This window comes from Seriola lalandi, unplaced genomic scaffold, assembly GCF_002814215.2.
Source record: "Seriola lalandi dorsalis isolate HSWRI2012SDOR001 ecotype SW California unplaced genomic scaffold, Sedor1 jcf7180002054748, whole genome shotgun sequence".
NCBI lineage: Eukaryota > Metazoa > Chordata > Actinopteri > Carangiformes > Carangidae > Seriola > Seriola lalandi.
In genome coordinates, this window is record NW_019525301.1 from 172786 (window position 1) to 194594 (window position 21809).

A 21809-nucleotide genomic window follows, 5' to 3' on the forward strand; every position below is an offset into this window, starting at 1 on the left:
CCAGCCCAGCGAGGTCAGCTCAGCTATGCTGGCCTGACAGCTTCCGTTTGCTGTGTGCTCGGCATTTGTTTGGATTCCCCAGCCTTGCTTAGCCAGCAGCTTAACAACAGATGGCTAAAGAAGGCCTCTATTCAGAGTGGTCTGGATCAGAAAATCACACCAAGGAAAGTACACAAGCTGCAGACGAAACACACAGACACAGCACGAACGCACACACATGCAAATTACATGGATTGTCAGAGTTGCACATGCTGCAAATGAGAGAACCGCAAATAAGGTTTTGCTTGCTGCAAACAGTTATTTCATTAGCCACAGAGAAGCATGCAAAGACACAACGGCGAGTAGCATGCAACAACATGCAAGTGAATGCCTACACATGCACAGTGTTGTCTGATTATATCGAGCAACTTCCTGGGATGAGTCAGTAACCGAGCAGATATCAGTGAAAGCATTTCCGTACCACGCCATTATTAAACGAATACTGTGTTTATTACAGCTTTAGTGCGGTGTAAACTCATAAACACCCTCCCAGAGTACAAGAGGAGCTGTCAACTAAATATTGTTTCTCTCATGAGTCGCTCTTCCACCTCAATTACGCCTTTCAACTTCACAGGCTCAGTATGATAAAGTGGCAGTAAAAATCATTCACATTAATACACCATTGTGCATCTGCTGCTAAAGGTAATTAAAGAAGTAAATGACTCATAAGAATAGACATATTAGCTGCAAAATGAAAGGCAACTGGGCTGCCTCATGAAAATATGTACCATTAAGATACTGCATTTTCATATTGGGGTAATCAGCTCCACTAGCCTGATGCTGATTTAATCCACTCCAGTGGAAAGTCTATCAGCGCACAGCCGCGTGTCACTGTCTCTCTTATGTCTGCCCGCCAAGAGCCAGGCATGCTACTTTAGCATTGCCAGTGAATGACTCCACTAAAGGAGGGAGGTCACACACAGGCAAATCAGTCGGAGGAGCAGTCAATGCTTAGGTGTCATTTAGAGGCAGATGGAGCAAAAGAGGAAAAAAAGTGTGAGAGTGAGAGGAGGATAAAATGAGCTAAAAAGAGTAATAAAAAAATAAGACGGCAAAAGCACAAACGATCTGGGAACAAAGCGGCAGGCGGATCTCAGCAGCCCCCCTCACTCTGACCTCAGCTTTTTGTTCTGAGCATATGATGCCTCAAGATGCCCACCGCTGAATACGGTGATACTATCCGTCAAGTTGATAAAGTGGGGGGAAAAGAGCAGAGGCATGCTAACTGTGCTGAGTACTTAGATGGACTGTTAGAAAACACACACTCCTCCTGATTGCATCTTTGGTGGAAGTGTTGCATCACTTTGTAGCAGGGAGTGTTGTGCTTGGGAAAACGGGCGCTTCCAAAAACCCAGCGTGAGACCTAGAATACTGTGAGCAGATTTTATCGTGCTTGAATGATATTGTTTAGAATGGGAAGATCTATCTACCCTGGTCTCATAGACGGAGGACTCAACATTATTGATACACTCGAGACTTCCGGGATAGGACCTATAAAACCTCTTAAATCTTCCAATTTAGTTGTGGTGAATATAGATGAATGTGGTCTGCGCACAACTATAGGATGGTGCTGGAGGAGGGAAGGAGAGATCAGACAGTTGCCACGGTCATGGAGCGTCACACTGCTTGGTGCCTTACTTTTCCCCCTTGTAGACAGCTGACCACTCTTCGGCCTCTACGCCACGGGGCATGTTGATTAACTCAGTGCAGATGCAAAAGTAACTCATCTTGATGAATAATCCCGCTAATCAGTGAAGCAGACAACAAGCGTGACACTGCCCAAAGCAAATTTTGACTGCTCCCTCGAAGATGGATTCGTAATGACATCCGCCCAAAGAGTGGACGAATATCTGCTCCTGCTGATTTCATTAAGAGACTACAAAAAAAATCTTTCTTTGTTCCTCTATGGTTTTATGTATCTCGTAACAACCTCACCATAGGCTTTATGGTGAGGCTGTGGTTTGCGACTGTACATCTTTTTCCCGCTGATGCTCACTGCCTTGAACTGTCCTGACCTGAGACCTAACACATCATGAGCTGCTGAGGGAGAATTCCCATTGTGTGTGTGTGTGTGTGTGTGTGTGTGTGTGTGTGTGTGTGTGTGTGTGTGTGTATGTGTGTGTGTGAAGTGAGAGTTCCTCCGAAAGAGAAGATTTTCTATAAATCACAGGCCAGTCCAATTGGCTATGGATAGAGTTGCAGCGGGGAGAGACGGCTCCATGGGAATAGCAGTGTCTCTGTTGAAGTCATTCCAAGATGGGTAATATGATCCTGTGCCGCCAGGAATAAAGGAAGGGAAGAGAAAAGGAAGAAAAAAAATCTGATTGCTCCGGCCATAAAGAGGAGTAATCTCCAGCAGGGTGCAGACACATCACCCGTCACACTGGACAGTAATGTATTATAGTCTCACAGGCAGATGATGTGACACATGGTGGGCCTCACTTCTTCTTTTTTTTTTTTTGGTGTTTCACAAACTGCTTCTTCTCTTATAGCAGGAATTATTAACCTGCATTGACTTGGTATGAAGATGTGGAAGGTTTATGGAGAAACAGACGGTTGACAGTTCTGGTGCCAAGCAGGATGAGGACCCTCAATCTCTCAATTTGACACAAACAACCCGGCTAATTTAGAGCTACAATTATGTTTAGTCTGTACATAGATTACCGTGTGATGCACCGTTTAAAGCAGCAAATAACTGGTAAAAGTTGTTTTCTGACCGGCAGGATGCTTCTTCATGTATGCAAATGCAATTAAGGAAACGCTAGTGTCTACAGTCTGAGGATGTCATACGACAGGTTCCTTTTGTGATAAGTGAACAACGGTGTACAACAGTTATGGTAACTGAAGAATTCCACAGCAATAAACTGTACGTTAAAACAGCTTCATATCAAGTAGAACAACATCTCAACGTCTGAAACCAAATTTACATGAGGCTTAAATGGGCAATGTTACACAACCGCCAAAGGCTGCAACAAATTTACATTTAATTTTACATTTAAAGTCACCTGTTGCAGGGAAATGCCAACAACAGAACCGCTGTGACCTGTAGTAAACCTGAAAATCACACGTCAGTTGAAAAGCCTGGTGGAGATCAGTATTCTGCAGCCATCTTTGATAAAACACAAACGTAATAAAGATTGAGGAAGATGCTGAACTTTTGGAGCCATTTCTAGGAACTGGTGGCCACCGACAGAATTAACAACTGTTTAATGACAAATTCATGACAAATGGTTTCCTTTAGCTTTCTCCAGTTGTTCAAGCACAGTGCATCTACCACTAAAGATAAGATGTTCAGTACTTGTAGCCCGGGACTTGAGATTAGATTGGCCAACCACATTTATAGTTAACAATTCTTACAAATCCTCTTTAATTTCATTTCCTTGTTCTGGAGTGTTTATGGACTAACAAGTCATGGAAAAACGTCCTTTAGGTGTAAGCACTTTTCTAAAGCTTAATTAACATGCGGAGTGCACTGTGGTGACAGAATTGGCCGCCCTCAATCTGCCTGAGCCACCTTCAGCTTTAGGCGCTGAGACCTGCAGGCTGCAGGCTTCAATAAATGTCGCAGGAGAAGATGATCACAGCTCAAATTAAGTTACGCTCTAAGCTTGAAGGGCTTACATAAACATGTGATGGAAATATTAAACTACAACAAACTGAGGAAATAAGACGGGGGAGAAAAAACTATGGTTTTCGATTCCGATACAACATGAATGCGGTTTGAATTAGTGCAATTGTGTCAGTTATTTGTCCAGGTGTTGAATTTTCATTCGGACATTGCATATATATATATATATATATATATATATATATGTATATTTGTGTGTGTGTGTGTGTGTATATATATATATATATATATATATATATATGTACCCAGAGTTTTCAGAAAAGAGCCACTTAGTGAATAAGTGGTAAAAAGTAAAACGCAGGTGGCAGAAGTAGCCCAAACAACAAGCACTGCAGGAACCAAGGGCATGTGGGCTATAGAGCTGCTGGGGTAGTGGGCGGGGGGAATGACAGACTGCTGTTCAACTCCATTAGCTGCTATGTGAGAGGGGTGCATCTAGCAGCACACGACCTGTGAAGAATCTTAGATCTCACTCTATCTTGGAATGGGGATTGCCGCATTAATTCTAGGAAACTGTAATCTCTCAAGCAAATCAAATTACTCTCATTAAGCGCAAGAAGAAAACTGCCTCTGTAATAAGTATGTATAAAAAGTATTTATTACCAATAATCACCTCTTTAATATGAGCTAGCTTACAACGGCTTTTATTTTTGCTGATTAAGTTTAAAAATGGGGAAACAAGGAAGGGCACATGCTCACAGACGCATACACATGGCATTTGCACACGCACACGCACGCACACACGCACAAACACACACACACACACACACACACACACACACACACACACACACACTCTTTCAAACACGTGCACAAACACACACACACACACACACACACACACTAATACACAGCTCATGGAGTTTATGAGAGTGGTTGATACAGTGATTAAAGGGGAGGGTAGAGGGATACAGTGCTCGAGGGCCTTGGAGAGGACGTGCCTCACCTAGTCATAAAAACACACCTCTGTCTTTAAGCCAGCACCAGAATCGCTCTCTGTAGGTTCACTTGGAGGTGAATCACGAAAGAATTTACATGCAAAGTAGCACGTGTCATCACCCAGACAGTGCACACGTAGAGTTACATTGTAACTTGGCACACACTCACTGACCGCTGCATATTTGCAACGGTTTGTGAGGTTTGACGGCCTGACCCAGGGCGGACACACACACACACACACACAATGCTGTTTTTATGATACACACAGCTTCTGCAGGCTTTTTTTTTTTTTTGTGTATGCACAGGCCTAACTATTCCACCAAACAGCCAACTGTGTGTTAATGTTATGCATGCATGGTTTTTAAACAGTAAATAAAGCTAAATAACATTGTGGGCATAATGACTCTGGTGGGAGGTGAAGTCTTTGCTCTTCTTCCAGGATATGACATCATTCCACAAAGTGCAAGCTGCCAGCTATAATTGCCTTGCTGGTAAATGGAAGATTTCCTCCCTCCCTGTTTCTAGTATTTCATTTTTTATTCACATAACCAATTAACTACATCTACAAAAAAAAATCTAAAGGACAGTTAACAAAAACACATCAAAATGGGCGATAAAAACAATTTGCCTCCACAAAATCAATTAGGATTAAGGGTCAGTGGGTCATTCATTTGCTGCTTCAGCATAATTACCTGTTTTTCTTCCCCTCATTTACTTCTTTATTCAGCTGGGACACCGATGTTCCCGCAAACCAAACGAACACACTTTTTTTGTGATTATTCAAATTACACATTGATTCCTGTGAGAAAACGTCTGTCAAACTACAACGCGGCAAAGCTAATGTGCTCCAAAAACAAAACTCCCCTGAAGCAAAATGAGCAGATTCTATTAGATGTCAGCCTACATACTTTAAATTTCAATTTGACTTTGGCCCAATCAGGTAATAAATAAATACATAATACAGAATCAGATTAGAAATCACACTTTGATTTTGTAGGGTATGAATGAGCTCAACCTCCTGCACCTATGACTCCATCTGACATGAATGCAGGTTACAGCGCTACTGTTTCTCTGTTGCTACAAATCACTGCTGCTACTTCTTTGACTGTCTATCAAAGAGGCCGCATCCACTCCTGTCGGTCCTGTCTGCTGTGATTCAGAGGAGAGAGAAGAAGAGGAGACAGACAGCAGGAGGATCATGGCTGACTGTAGATGTTCTCTCTCTCTTTTCAAAACTGCTTTAAAGTAAAAGGTGTTGGTCTTTTAATAGACAGGGGCATTTATCATGTTTAACACATAAAAGCAGACTCAGTTAGTCCGCCTGCAGAATATCACATTAACACTTTGTAAACATCCACCCATAAAGATAATTATTTTGATTGCAAGACTTGTGAGGCTTTTCTTCCCCTCTTCAACATCTGGTTAAAATATGGGGCAAGTGCTGGCTTCCTGGCTCTCACTAAGGTGGTTAAAATAGCCTGCACACATACACGTATAAATAGAGTGGTGGGTAACTTTCTTTTTTTTCCCCCTCTCCTCCAGTTTACTTTTCTTTTTTTTCACTCAGTGGCGAGTCAGCGAAAAGGCAGAAGCTGTGGCTCCCCACATCGCACCTGCCAGGAAGTGATCCTTTTCTCTGCAGCCAGAGAGGCAGCTAGGATACGCCAGGACATGCAGCTGTAGCGTGAGCATTAAGTGCGATGCTCCTACAAGCAGGGCAAGGGGAGGTACAGAGGCACATGCGGCAGTTTTTCATTCATAAGTAATACGGCCGGCAAAGACTCGGAATCACCTGCAGTTGAGATCCAAAGCGAATACGTCTCAGATGCTCGATATAGAGAAGAATAATCACTTAAATCAAAAATAAACCGTATTCAAAATCCACCACTCTGTGTTTTTGTATTTCCTCATGCTCCTGGTTGTGTAGCGGGCCAGATGGAGGAGAGGAGGCCTCAGGAGTGGGACAGAGCACCGGAGACTGTGATAATTGACCAAGATGCTGCTGCCACTGAGTCCCCTGTCCCCTCACCTCCAAATCCCAGCAGCCCCTTTTTCAATTTAACACAAGACTTGACCAGATTTCACTTATTGAGGGGCTACGGCACATCTTTGACACTTTTACATTAGAAGCACAGCTTTCTGCTGATTAAAAAACCTTCCCGCCTGCCTCTGTCTCTTTCTCCCACTGTATGGCAAGAGGTAATGTGAGAGGGGTGTCCATTTCCTGTCCCTCCTTTCCCTCCAAATCAACCACAAATAACTCTCAGCCTCCTGCGCCTATCTTGATTTCACTCCAGAAGATAAGGACACCATTTATTGTTTTCATTGAGCTTGAGTGCTAAGACAGAGAGCACCAAATTACTCTCAGATTGAGATAAACACACCACAAATCGCTAATTCAATCCGTCTTCTGTGCCGGTGATGTTTTGAAGAGAGGGGAATATCAAAAGATCACACTGTGAAACCCGAGTCTGGAGGTGTGATATCAGCTCAAGACCTCATCAAATTGAGAAGAAAAGCTAACTGTAACTTGAGTATGAATTTCCTTTGGGAAAGCAGAGAGCTGGTACAATACAGTATGTCTGCATACTGAGTAGGGAATGTGCATCCTTCATAGCTATGGCAGGAAGAGAATTAATTAAATATGTGTCACGATTTGGGTTTTTAGCCTTCATGACACAGTGCGGAGCTGGAAATCAATACATCAGTGTTTGTGGAGTGCAGCGCTGCCCCTGGTAGCCGTGGATGGCGGCGGCGAGGAGCTGAGGACTGGAGAGTATTTACTGATGTGGTTATCTTGTCCTGTGACAGGCAGGATCACTCAATCAGCCGGCGATGGCTGGGCTCAGGCAAGCATTACACGCATATCCCCATACTTCTGGGGAGGAGGTGTCAGCCAAGCCAAATCTGATCAACAAATGCAGTTCCCCTGTGCCACAGCTATCTGAGATGAAGATGATATTATGTGGAAGTGAGCAAGGTGATGAAGACAGCACAGGGAGAAACAGCGAAGGACAGAGAGAGAGCGAGAGAGAGCGAGAGAGAGAGAGAGAGAGGGGAAAGGAGGCCTGAGAGTGGAACCTCCTCTAAGGCTCAGCTTCTTAAAGGCAAAGTGTCTCTACTGGAAAGCAAGGAGATAACATGCTGATATATTTTAATAAGAACCATGTGCCTCCCAACACTGCCTTTACTAGATCAAAGAAAGAAGCATTTATATGCTGGAGACAGCCTCACATTAATTATCAAAAACCTGAATTAAAAAATAAAAACTTGTCTGTCCAGTAGAGTTACATACCAATTAAAAACACAATCCTGGCAGAGTCCGACTGACATTTCTAATGATTCCTTTTAAAAATTACTGACATGTACATGTTATTAAAAGGTTAGAGAAATTTGCATTTAGCAATGAGGAAAAATAAATATAGTGTTGAGTGTGCAGATAAGAGCTCAGTAATTAGGAGTAGACATTGCGGTGGTGGAAAACATTTGAAGAATAAACCTGGACTAGTTTGCTTCTTTCCCTGTTGCCCTACAGATATTTTACATTATTCAATCCAAAATACCATCTTTCTGATTCTAACTTTTCTTTTGCATGTTAATGTTTAATAAGAGCCTTTGGCTATCTATGGGCACAATTATTAGATATCCGCAGAGAGAAATTGAAAAATTAATCATACTCTCAATTTTGTACTTCTCTGATCCATTGGAAATGGCTCTAAGAGCTGTGGCTTCTCCCCTGTCACAGGCTCCATCTAAACACAATCAATCTGCTGCCAACCATGGGTTGCTTGTGCAACACAGACAATTGCATCAATACAGTAATTAACTGATTATTTATATGCTGGCACTTGTCCTGATGCACTTCAACACTGATAAGCCTGTTACAAAATTGTAAAAAATACTACATTGCTCAGACCAGGTGTCTTGTGTAGTTATATTTCCATGCAACTCAATTATCCATGCGTGGGCCCTGTACGTTTGCAGTAGTCCTTGTTTTGGCCCCTTCCATCACTGCATGAAATCTATGCTAATATAGTGTACTGAGCATAACATATGCTAATGTGCACACAGAATCCCATCAAGTTATAGTTGACAGAGGAATTTATTCTACACACTCTAAGTGGCAATTTGAGCTTTTGAAAGGCATGTACAGGTATATGATATGGTATTATGCAGAATAATGGTAAGTAAAGTTTCAGCACTGCTTAAATACTGTTGTAAAAGATTGAATTTGTTCCCCTCGTTCTTTCCCTAAAGGTGTTCAGCATCACCTCGTGTGCAAACATGTCATTAGAAATATTTACAAGTTAAAAAATCGCAACTTTTTTTTTTTTGGATTAATTTTTCTAACTGATAAAATAACACAACCAAAACAAGAGCAGTAAACAAGGCTCTGTTTAAAGTTCAGCTGATTTAGTCGCTTTCTTTGAGTAAGTGGTTGTTTTTATTCCATAATTATTATTTACTTATGATACAAATGTAAAATGTATTCAAAATTCAAAATTTATAAAAAAAAAATTAAAAGTGCAACCTTATATATCCTTTAAAAAGCAACATACTGTAGATTAAAGTTATGTTCAGATAAGTTGGTAGATGATAATTGGTAGATGATTTGTTTTGACACTAAATTTGTAGAGGCATGGATAACCGTATCTGAAATTTACTAATTAAGAAAAATATAGATAGCAGTGACTTGCCAAATACATCAAGCGCTAATATTGTAATAACGTAGGCTAATGTGCCCAAATGAACTTGTAGAATTGTAAATGATTTACAAAAGTCTGTATCATTACATAAAAGTAAACTTAATATGAGTTTCATCTGCCTTGTTCTGGAGCAAGAATATACTTTATTTGATGTGAGTAGCAGAGTCAACACTGATTATTGACCGAGTGATGAATACTGGTAAGTGTGAAGTATATACTATGTTAGCATCTTGCCCCAAACACCGGGCAGTCTGTTTTTGATATTGGACAGTAGCAGAAAAAACAATGTCAAGTAGCTGACAAACACTGCAGCAACATCGAACAGCTGACTGCATGTTGGACTAAATCCCAGTTCACCTACATTGGTTGATAAAGTGTTGCCAGAAGTGAAATGTGTAACTGGCACATCAAAACACACGCGTTTCGGTGCTGTCAAACTTATATATATATATATATATATATATATATATTTTTTTTTTTTTTTATATTAGTGTTTTAGATATTAAATTGGCATCTGACAGACATTTGTATTGTGTGTATCTGAGAACGAGACTAGTGATTGATCCTGTGTGCTCACCATCTGCCACCCAGTACACTCCTGCTGGACTTACTCAATTTCCTCTCCCATGCTTCAAACGCGACCCCCCCAGCCAACCCTATCCCACACACACACACACACGCACGCACATACACAAACACACACAGAGCCCCTGGACAGAATGCCCTCCTCCCTAAACAACTCTTTCTTTAACATCTGCCCAGAAGCAGCACTGTTGCCTTTTGTCCACTCACTGTCTCCTAAGGCATGTCATCTAGCTCTAATCAAGCAGAAAATGGTCATAAATATTTCTTTCTGCTAGATTTCACATTCACATTTCACGCAGGGACATGATATTTTCCCCCCCTACCTCCAGGGAGTACCTAATGCAAAAAACAGTTACTTATATTCAAGGCTCATGTTCCTTCAGTCAAATGCAGAACATATTCCCTGTTTGCAGGGAAAAACAAGAAAAAGGGAGGGGGGGAAGAAGAGAAAAGAGGAGGGGGCAGACATAAAGGACTGTCTTATTTTCTGTGCCATTTACTGGCTAGTACTTTCACAGCCATCCCATTACATCATGTCAAAGATTGTAAACAAGCAAATAACAACAGCGCATCAGAGACCACAGTGAGGGAGCGGCATGCATTGTCCTGTTACGAAGGTCTTTCAGCCGCCAACCGAGGGGGAAAAAAACATTTGTTTTTATTGTCCATTTAAATAATATATATCTTTTTTTGTACAGAGAAAAAAAGATTGCATGAGGATTTATATGAAGCATTGTCTCTGGCCTGGCCAAGTATTTATGGCACATGTCATTCACAGGATGCAGAGGTGCCATCACTATTATTTATGACGAGACATCCCATCAGGGCATATCATTCTCTAAATGGTATACAGCTATTCACCAGTGAATACCGACCTGTGCCATTTTTCTCTCAAATAGAGGCCATGTCACTGCTGAACGTGCAGGGGGGTTGTTATTAATCACTGATAGATACTTTGATGGGTGAATGCATGTCAAACAATCAAATTTACTCTAAGAGACCTGTACATGGTGTGGCTGTCCATGCATATTTACTTCAATGAAGGCTCATTTGATCATCAGCATTGGTAGTTTATCATATTCCTCTCTTCGAACTAAAAACAGAGCTGCCAGGGTTTTCTCTGTATCATAGAAAAAGAGATACAGACTGTTCACTATACTGGAATTATACCTGGAATTTCTACACAATTTATTGCTACGTAAGATTTAATACGATTTTAAAAGGCTAAACAGGCAAAGAACCCATCCAAGCCCGTGGTATATGTCAATACAGGTGAAAACATTACATCGATGATATTTTGATCCTTGTGCGATATATGATATAAGAAAGTCATGTACAATAGGCTACATAATAATACTGTGTACCCAAGGGACAAGGCACAAGAGATACAGGGGTGCACAATTCTATATTTTAAACCTAAATTCTGTACATTCATATATTTCCACACATATAGAAACACTAACCACATCATCCTCATTTGTCACCTTTATATGATGGCATCATGCTGATAAACAGTTTTTTTCAGTTTCTTGTGAATCTTAGAGGAACTATTTGTAAGTTTTGCTATAGCTACATTGCCAATGTTAGCATTAACAGCTATTTACTCATCAGTCTAGAAGAAGCATTGAGTTCAGTATCAAACTTCATTCCTTTACTCGCTAAGAACTGTCTCCGGTGGTGGAAAGTAACCGTTTTGTTTTGCTTTAATTACTATCACTTCTTTTCTTCTACTGAAATTAGCATGCTAACCAGCTAGCCCCGGCCCATCTGGACTGTCTTGTCACTTTCCAATACTGAGTCACTGAAGAGTCCAGGCTGCCCTGAGGTAGTAGCACTGGTCAGAGGGCGCATTATAACCTCTTGTCTTGTAAACACAACGATGACTGAAGCTCTTGGCAAGACCAAGACCAAGCTCCGTTAAAGGGACACTCCACCAATTTCACACATTCAGTTCAGTTTACTTGTCATGAGGAGTACTACTCAGCTTGTGAAAATGTCGTCTGTGGCTTCAAAGGGAGCTTTTGAAATCCTTTCCATCATCAGGGTTTTGGAACCATTACAAGACACCGAAATTCTTGTTTCTTATCTCACTATTGTGTTTTTTTTTATCTGTCTTTCTCTAGTCCCCCAGATTTATGAGAGGGTAATATTAAATTACTGGAGTGCACCTGTAGTATTGTTTTATTTTACGACACTCAAATTTATTTTCCTTTGTGTAAACGCATTTGAAAAAAAACCAGGAGAACCTCTGTGGGAAAAAAAACAGAAGCAGGTTACCTGTTTAAATCGAGTCTTTAACATTGAGTCCTTTTGGAGCTGAGACACTGGGGGCACAGTTGTCTCAGGATGCTCTGGGGGGCAATAACTGCAGTGTGTGTGCTAACAAATGGCAGCAGGTGGCAAACAGGTATTTTGCTACCATCACCTAGCTCCCCTTAGAACCCCTGCACTTCCCCCCTGTCACCCAGCCTGACCAGGCCTTCGCATGCTGATGCCAAGAATGAACTCTGATGTCTGTTACCCACATTGTGCTAAGAGATTATGAATAAGATATAAAATCCAGGCTCACTACAGGATTTTCACATTAGCCTAGCTGTGTAGGTGATGCTCCCTATGCATACATGTATACAAGCGCACATGCTTGCACGCGCGCACACACACACTCACACACACATCCACCCACGCATCAACATTTTGCATGCACATACAGGGTCTCCATGAACTCTCTCAGGCAACTCTACCTTTGTAGCTATTTACATGTGCACCCAAAAGATAACTTAATCTGCAACAAAAAAAAAAAAATTAGGGCTTGTTGAAACAAATAAGTGTTTTAAGAGGAGACGGTCCCGGTTTCAATTTCAATAGCTCATTTAACCCTTATCTGCCCAAATCCTTGGGGTCCATTCTATGTTAATTGGATCTACATTGCACTAGCATTGGGGGTGTTAACAAGCACAGCCTATGAATATTAATTACCCTGAAGTTTTCTGCACAGGAAAGACTTCACTGATACATATTAATTCTATGAAGTTTTTAAAGTAGTGCTCTCATTAAAAATGAATAGGCCCTGCGCTTGAATGTTTTCCCAGGAGGAACTGTGCATCCTTAAGTCTATCCCTAATAAATTGGGTCAGATTGACTATCCTTAAAGAATAGCTTCTACTTAAAATGGCATTATTATTCAACTAAATGTAAACATTCCAATCGGGTGAAGAAAGGGTTTTGTTTAAACAGTGTTTTGACAATGGCTATTAAAGCCAGTCATGTCTGAGCATGTACTTTCCCAACCACAGTCTCCTGAGGCCCCGTTAAAACGGTTACTTATTTACAACACTAAACACACAAGTTGTTCAGCTAAACAGTGCAAAATTACTCTGCCTGCCAGTGTGCGTGTGTGTGCGTCTGTGTGTGTGTGTGTGTGTGTGTGTGTGTGTGTGCTTGTGTGAGGATTTGTGTGTGCATCTTGATGTGGAGCATTCATAAGCGGTTGTTGGCACTACTTTAAATAAAACATTGAGGATGCATTAGTCCTCTGGCTAGCCGAGGCCTCTCTCTAAGCCATTTAATACTGAACTGACGCAGACGTGTTTCCCTGTCTGCCTCCAGCCAGCTGCTTCAGACACCTGCTCAAAGTTTAGAGTTGCCCACTTCAGCACAAACACACAGACCGAGGCCATCAAAGACCATCCGGGCGCCACACAATGAGAGCCACTTCACTCTTCCTAATGATACCAGCATCATTTACATGGGAGGCATTTGTACTTGCACACGTCCTTGAGTGGTTTGCTCATCCACACATTCTCCACAGGGACGTACAGTATATCTAACCTTAGAACAGACAATGAAATACGTCTGCTGAGACAAAAAACAACTGTTTTGTCTGCTCTGACTTCACTATGACTTCTCATTTTTAATGGCAATTGCCGAAAACACAACACAGGTCTCATTTACATGTATTCAATGTTGTCAAAATAGTTAGTAACATCAAAACAGAGACTTGGTTCAGCAGGAAATGAGTTACTGTTAACCTTGGTTAATAACCTGAAGCATTTATGAGCCATGATCAAATATTTGTTCAGTTGACAGGAACAGAAGTTTTGCCAGTGAGAAGAACTAATAACTAACCAGATATATAAGGCACAAATTTGGTGTTTGCCAACAGGATGGAGAGGAAGTGATTTTGGTATTTCCCTTTTGTGTTGTCTTTAAAGACTAACTTCACATTGCCAACAACGTGACGACACTAATGAAGATGCAGGTTGACATTACATGGCATTATATTAATGCATTTTCAGATTTATCCACCGTAGTGTGGCCATCCTCTTAATTCCTTAACCTAATGAAGGAAAAGGGTTCTCTGTTAACTTGATTGTTCTATAAAAGATTGTTCTTTACTTGTTTCATTTGTTTTTATATATAATATTAAATTATACTATTTTGCATTATTTGTTAAAATTGCAAAACACTGAACTGAAATGAAGTAAAGCTGTGGAGAGGGTGTGGCTGCTGTGTCAGCTCAACTGATGGAAACTAAGTGAAACTACTGACACTCTGCCCATAAAACAAGAATTATTTTATGTGTTAAAATAATTAAAGAAAAAATAGATTCCCTCTCTGACAACTTTAATTCCAGGTAGCGACCAACATGTTGGAGCACAAAGTCCGCAATCATCAAATGCAAATACTTGAACTCACCTTATGTTTCTTTTCCGTTCGTGCTGTGATGACATGTGATCTACGATGTGAAATGAGATGAGTGAGTGTGTGGGAGTGTGTGCGAGTGTGTGCTTGTGTTCCTGTGTGTGTGTGTGTCCATTCTGATTACCGCAATGTCAAACAACTCCTGTGATCCCCCTCCTGCTGCCCACATAAGCAGGATGTGTAAACAGGATGTCGACCTGAGCAACAGTCACCTATTTTAAACCATGGGTTTCTGCACAGATGCCGAACGTGCTTCATCTCTTCCCAGTCGGAGAGCGGTGGCTGGAGGTAGACTCAACAAAATGGATGAGTTCACAGGGCTGGCTGTCTTTGAGACATCTATAAGACAAAGGAGAGGTGCTGGGTGGTTTACCTCCCAAAACCTCACTAACAAAACTGGGTGACAAAAGGATTTGAAAAGTTGCACCTAGACTAAACAGATTTTTTTTTTCCTGATAAAAAAAATGTAACTGTGTTTAAAAAAGCAATATGCTTAGTAAAATATTTGTGATATTTTCACTGACACAGGCTGTTTTTTTCTACTTTTTTTTAACTTTAATAATTATTTCCCCTTTTTTCGACATAGCAGCGTATCACTGTTCAATTTTCACCTCCATCTGTGTGATTATTAATCAGATCACACATCAATTGCCAGAACCAGCAAAGAAATTCAGCCTGTAATAAAACTGTCATGTGCTGTGGTATAAAGACAGATGTTGCCAGTTGTGTGATAACATAATTAAACTGTTCTGTGAGGGATTCCATAAAATTATTCAAATTGGACGAGCACTATCATTTTACCAATAACGCAATTTAGGGCAATATGCAGTGTCATAACACTGATGTTATCCTCTCCGGCAGATTTTCCAATAAGTTGGAGCCGGTGCTTGGCCTCCTGTGACAATATGAACACTATACATGAAGATACCTGAGAGCTCCTAGAGATGGAGGAGTGTGCACAGGGAGACATTGGGGAATCTGTTCAGCGTGATCCGCTCCGTGGATGCACTCTTGCACAGTGCAGGACTAAGATGACAAGACTCATGAAGGAAGCACACATTCAGTAGGATAATGCACCACAGCTATTGGTCAAAAAGCACCCAGGGCAAAGGAGCCTTTATCACGCATGTCAAATATTCAGCACTGCACAGATATATAATTCTGTAGCAGAGTGAATACAGAGATACTGGCAGGAATTCGATTCAGAAGTGCGGCGATAAGGCTGCGTTCTTCTTGTGAAACACCATAACACTGTATGTATTTCAATCCAGGCATAGCACTCTCTCTCTTTCGCCCTCAGCTCAGCGGCAGCGTACATGTGATTAGCAGAGATCTGAGGCAGCAAACGCTCTCTGGCCTCCTCTCTGACCTGACGCTGTTAACTCTCTCAGTCTGACCATTAGCCCGTAATGTGGACGGGATGCCAGAAACCAGCAGGCCGTGCACCGCCAGGCCTAGCCTCTGAGCATGTACATGTTTGTATGTGTGTGTGTATGTGTGTGTGTGTGTCCGTGTGAGTGTACTTTGATAGCGAAGCTTATCATCTAGCACTTCCCCCTGAAGCTTGGCAGAACAGAGCTGGGTGACGCTGGCTGAGACGTGCATTTCCACCTTCTCAAGCCTCCACATGAGACCGTGTAAGCCTTGCATTATGCAAACAAGTAAACCTGTGCTCACTCAGCTCTTTCTGTGTCCACTGTGATGCGTGTCACTCTCTCCTGTCTGTACACGCAACATGACGGACAGCTCAGCCACACAGGCAGAAAAGAAGAAAGAACATATCCATAATTGGGTGATGAATAACAAAGCCTTAAAGGCACTTGTTTGACGGAGCAGACTTGGTGGATATCTATAACAAAAGAAGAGCAATTATTTTATGTTTTTCTTCTATGATACTGTCGGGGTGTATTTGTACAGTATCACTTCATTTAAAGGGCTCATCTAAAAGACAGGAAAATAATATTATCAGCATCAGTTAAACCAAGTTTGGAGTGAAGGAATGGCTGACACGGTTAAACATGTGAGATGTTATAAACGCAGAAACGCTGAAAATGACCACACATCACAGGAAATCCGTGCAGGGAGTTGAACAACAGCTTCAAAACTGATACAAAGTCTCAAACATCATTATTGTCACTGTGTGTTTATTTGACTACAACAGCTACACAACACGACTTCCTGTTGCACAACCATTTAAATCACAAATCACAAAGCAGGTTATTGCAAAAGCTCTTTCATGCTATTGTTTTTTGTTTTATTTTCTCTCTCCTACAGTATCTTCATTTCCTCATGTGGATAACGTTAAAACCACAACTTCTGCAACACAAACAAAAACACAGATGCCAGATTCTAGGGCAAACGCATACAGTATGTTATGAAAAAATATTATATTTGTGTTCTAAAAAAAGGAGATATCCTTATATTATGCACAAACAACTGCAAACAATTAAGCAAAGCCTGAAAAGCAACAAGATGCACATCAACATTTATAAACACACCCAAACGTCCAGCTATTACAACACAGCAGATATCCACAACAGAGTTCCTCAAACAGTGAACTCAGAGGACAAGGGATGTTTTTTTTAATTCTCAGTTCTTAACAAACAGTATTTGACTTACTAATAGAGATGCTTAAATCAAGCTTATGGTCCACTTCCCCCAAATCTGACTAGTCTACAAGATGAATTCCCCTGTCAGAATCAAGATGATCAAACAGATTACAATTATTTCATCCCCCGTCTTTATTAATGAGCACTGTCTTTCATAGTTATGTTCCCTAATAAAAATAAATGATATGCCACTGCCAGGTTTGTTGTTCCCGCTCACTCAGGGGACTCTCAGACATTTGAGTCTGAAAAGATTCTAGATTGATTTTTGCCTCACCTAAAGAGGTAATAGCATCTTGGATGTTTTGAGGAGAACAAAGAATAAAAGAAACCCTCAGTGTGTCAGTTAGAGCCGTATTAGTGCGAGCTGCAAATAAAACTTAAAAGAAAAGACTGTGAAATGCCACAAAAGTAAAAAGTTATCAAGTAATTGAGCGAAGATCGTAATGCCCTGGGGACAATTAACATGGTTCATGGTGCATGAGTGAAAATCCTGGGTTAGTCTAATGGGAGAATAAAAAGACTGCCTGCCTGCCTTCCCAGTAACACTACCCTGGTAAGTAGCCTATCAAAGCCCAGTGTCAGGAGCTGAGAGTGAGACATCTCGTCCTTCGTCCACATCCACGCGCCATTTATCACACACAACAATTAATACACCTCCCTGTGTTTCAACTTCCAACTGGAGGCCACAGAAATTAACCAGTGGATTTGTTCAAAAGGCATAAAGCAAAAAGCGCTTGCTATTTGCCACAGCAGAAAGCAGAGGGCAGGAAACGTGACTGTAATCCACTGAAATAGGAAAGAGAAAGTTGCTCGTTTTTCCTCCCTTTAAATGCCAGGGCAGATCCTGGAGAGTAATAGCTCTTTCTGGATGACTAGAAAACAGGGACCATGCTTGGACGACTAGCTCTATTCTAGCGGGGAGGCTTTATTTCCATCCCTTCTTGGTGTCAAGTGCACATCCATGACACTTTTCCCTCTCTCACTCTCTCTCTCATTCCCTCTCCCTCTCCCCTGCCTCACATTCATCAAAGTTGTAACCCTGTTGTCTTTGCAGAGCGAATCAGAATGTGCCCCTGGCAAAGAATGAAGGAAAAGTCAACAGGAATTAAGTTTCAGTGCAACTGTTTACTCAACTGTGGCCTGCAGTTATTGAAATTTTATCCATGGTTTTGTGTGACTACTGCAGTAATGAATTCAGTATGGCTGTGATTTTCTCACTGACGACATGCTCATTCTGAGCTGGAAAAAAAGATGGGTTGGAGGTGAGGTCTGGGAGCGGGGTCTGGAGCAGGGGGAGTGGGGATGAAGAGCAGATCTGGAAAGGCCTTAAAGGCCTAACACTGAGAATGAAGAGCAGGAAGCACGCTGACATCCGTCCTTTTTACTTACTGATTAGCTAACACTTCTTCTTTGGGGTTTATTCCAATACGCTCCCACTTAATACCCTGGAAAAATGTGATTAACAGAGGCATCCTGTTCCACGGCATAGACTAGATGACGACAACTAAAACATCACATTCGCACATGTTTGCTCCTCTACCAATTACTCATACATCGTTCTACTCTACAATTACATAAAGCATGGGTAATGGAGAAATAATTAAAAGATAGGACTAATCACAATGTAGAAGTAACCACTTATGAGGTCATATTACTATTCAAGTGATACATGTGTAGGGCAGAGCAATACACTTCACATTAATGATTGTGCATATTATGATAAAACTTATTTTGCACTGCATTGCCCTGCATATCACATCAAGTCAGAAGTCAAGCAATGCCTTTTCAAAAAGCTAAGCTATTTACAAAAACATATTTTCCATACCTCGTGTTGAACAGATCTGCTGGTTATCATCATTTCTGACAACATAATTGTGTATCACATAATCAGATCATATATATGAAATATGATGAATGATGAAACTGAATTACTGCTCAGCTCTATACGTTACAGCACCATATCCCCCATGCTACAGCATGCCGTTCTGCGCTGTAGCATTGCTGCCCTCCCTGATGGATGTGCTGGGACAACAGACAGCGGCACGCAGCCTGTGCATCATCACCAAACAGCTCCTGACAACAACCCTGGTCGTCCTGTCGGATAGACCGAGATAGCAGAAGACACACTGATCTTTTCAATGTTGTTTCCTTAAACACACTGTCGTGTGCCACACATAATGCTGACACCAACAGAAAAAGCTTGTCTGTTTGCCTCAAGTCGGAGATGGTGAAAATGTTTTGGGCTTCGCTGACGCTAAAGCCGGCGTGCATCTCCACATCTCATTGGTTAACACGGCAGAGTGTGGCATTAGTTGTGAGTGTGAGGTGTGTTTACAATGAGCCAGAGGAAAATGCTGTCATCCTATTGGATGTCATGGTGTCTACACAATCCTGTGGCACATACATACTTAAAATATGTCAGAACACCATTATAAATATTTCACCAAAATGCAGATGCTGCATGCTACGATAAACACGTTCATAACCAAACACAATCACACAGAGAGAGCACTTCCCCTTCTTTAAATATTCAAAGAGAGCCTCAATATACATAAATAATAATAATAATGTGTTTATGTACTAGATGTACTTTGAGATGGAATTAAATATTAAGTGGCACTTTAAGAGGCGGATCAGGCCTGCTGTTGACATGGCTTAATAAAGTGAAGACAGGTGTGAAAGGGGGACTGTTCTACCTGGTGCTGCTGGAGATGCAGCAGGTCAGCTGCAGTCACCTCCACTGACGGCGTGGCGCTCTTGGGTCGTCCCTCCCTGGAACCGCCCTCCATGCTCGCTCCTCCATTTTGACTGGCTGGTCCATTGCTCGTCGCCTCCGTCCCAGATTCTTGCATCATGACTTAAAAACCTGAGAGAAGACACAGAAAGAGAGAAAACAGGGACAGAGACGGAGAGAAACAGCTGTTAAAACACACAGCAATGAGGTCGCATTTCAACTCTGGGCCAAACTATAAACATCTGTCATATCCTTCCCACACAATTTCACTTTTATTGCAGGTTTCCCTGTTGGTTTGTGCTTCCCTGTGTCTTGTTTGTTTGCATGTAGCATATGCAATGAGGCAAACACACACGCACACGCTCTCACAGACCGCTTCTCCACACAGTAATGAACTACTCCTTTGTTTTGTCTTTTCCGGTGCAGATCTTTTGCAGATGACAAGTCCTTACTGGGCTTGAGAGAAGTGAGTGGGACTCAGGTTTTGTTTGTGTTCTCCATTGTGGGGTATATGCAGCGGTGCGGTGGAGGGGTTGGGGTCCAGCGCACATCGGAGAGGAACCCAACCTGAGTTGAGTGAGAGCAGAGGAGCCCAAGAAAACACTGGACCTCCAAAACAAAACACTTTCTATGGAAATGGATATATTTACTTGCATGGCTCCCAGAAGAACCACGGTAGAATGGCTTTTTAATGGGAAACAGGGCGACTGTGTGAGGCCTGCCAAAGGATCTCCATGAGAAACAGTCAATCCGAGGCCAAGCGAAAACAGTCAAATCCTTCAGGGGTGCTCAATTAACACCAAAATACAGGTCTGAATATAAATAAACCCCCTTTGAGTTGTTGGGAAAAAAGGTTGTCTTTCATAACTTAATCTTACTCAAAAGGATAACAAACAAATATCGGCATGCTTTTTGCTTTATGTCAAAATACAACAGTGTAATCAGTGTTAAATGTGAATGCACAGTTATTTGCTTACATTTTATATCCTCTGTTCTGCTTTTGGATACACAAAAGCCAGACAGACATGCCCCCCCCCCTCTCCCTCCCACCACCCCTCTGCCTTTCTGGGGATGAGTGTCAGTGACACCGGTGCATATCTGGGCCTGTATTCCTCAAATCAGTGGAATGATTTACAGCTATTGTGTGTTGGTCACAGGCCTCGCTGGTGCACTGCGTCTAGCCTCCCAATTCCAGGGTGGTTAATGAAGCTGACCAAGTCAGGCAGAAGCGAATTAACTTGGCTGATTAATTATTTATATGAAGCAGAATAAATGCCTTTAAAACAGTGGGCCTCATCATGAAAGAAGGTGAAAATGGAACTAAATGCAGATTTATGGTGTTGCGTTTATGTGCTCAACTACACGGGCACAGTGTCTCCAGAGATCCAGATCTAAACAAGATGCAGGCACACACCCAGACACCATGGGGACACACACTCAGGCTGACAGATAGGAAATTGAGGTTGACAAGTTGGCACCAAAGAATATTTACAGAGCATAGGTGAGATAATAATCTAGACATGGGATTATTAAAAAATAAACAGCAATATAAGCAGCACTGGTCTTTTAAACCGTGGTACTCGGGGATAGTCTCCCAGCTCGGTATCATCAGTAGCAGTTGTGGGCTACAGTGAACTAAAACAGCACCATAGCAAAAATCAAATCCAAAGTGCTTCATGGTTTACATCTCCTCTCCTGGAGAAGCCCTCCTTGCAAGAAGCATAACCGAGTGAGTCATCTGACACTGTGGCCTGTGCCGGTTCAGTTGTGTGTCACTACGCCCCCACACTCAGGGGCCTGTCTGAGCAGCCTGGGCCCGGCCTACAGGCCCTGTTCTCTGGGCTGGGGCTAGAGCCGCCCCCCCTCCC

General features: G+C 41.8%; 1 protein-coding gene across 11 annotated transcripts in view; it reads right to left on the minus strand.

Annotated features, from left to right (window-relative positions):
- foxp1b (forkhead box P1b) overlaps positions 1–21809 on the minus strand; it is a 150899-nt gene that overhangs the window by 61640 nt on the left and 67450 nt on the right. For all 11 annotated transcript variants that reach the window (XM_087178901.1, XM_087178899.1, XM_087178908.1 and 8 more), the window contains one exon: positions 19904–20073. In XM_087178901.1, the coding sequence (XP_087035027.1) occupies positions 19904–20062 (159 nt within the window). In that variant the 5' untranslated portion in view covers positions 20063–20073. The remainder of the gene's footprint in view (positions 1–19903; positions 20074–21809) is intronic.